The 530-nt window shown below is 47.9% G+C and overlaps 1 protein-coding gene across 1 annotated transcript in view; it reads right to left on the bottom strand.

The window, feature by feature from the left end:
* The window catches only part of LOC119591913 (metabotropic glutamate receptor 3-like), a gene marked incomplete at its 3' end in the record, with an annotated part of 20,212 nt that overhangs the window by 5,918 nt on the left and 13,764 nt on the right, over window positions 1-530 (bottom strand). Inside the window, 1 exon segment of the mRNA XM_037940667.1 lies at window positions 94-281. Coding sequence (XP_037796595.1) covers window positions 94-281 — 188 coding nt within the window.

A 530-nucleotide genomic window follows, 5' to 3' on the forward strand; every position in this document is an offset into this window, starting at 1 on the left:
TATCTAAGGAGATTATGGAATATATAGACCACTTATGAAGGACAATAAACATCTCAACGGCAAGTAAACAACACCCAGAAGAAAAAAGATCACCTTCAAAAGACACGTTAAGTAAGTGTCCAAAGAGCTCGTGTCCGTGTACGTGTCCACTGTGGGCCATGGCGTCGCAGAGACCTGGATTCCCCTCGCATCGCGCCTCCCACATGTTGTGAAGGGCGTGGGCGAAGGCGTAGACGGCGTCTCTGACGAAGTGCAGCCACGGGGCCTGTGCGTAGGAGGCGCTGCGGAAGGGGGTGAAGGGGGAGAGGGTTGTGGTTAAATCCATTAGGCTGCTGTGGGGAGGGGAGGGGGTTGTTTGAAAGGTAGATCGACATGGAGATACAGTAGGGGGTATGTGGCTTCATGTACGGATTGACAAAGATCTGTGATGACGTAGATAAGGAAGGAATGACAGCGTATATATAAAAAAAAGACGGGGATATAATTTAGTAATTTAGGACAAAGGTCTTAAAAAAATAAATGAAACGCCA

This window comes from Penaeus monodon, chromosome 29 (assembly GCF_015228065.2).
Source record: "Penaeus monodon isolate SGIC_2016 chromosome 29, NSTDA_Pmon_1, whole genome shotgun sequence".
NCBI lineage: Eukaryota > Metazoa > Arthropoda > Malacostraca > Decapoda > Penaeidae > Penaeus > Penaeus monodon.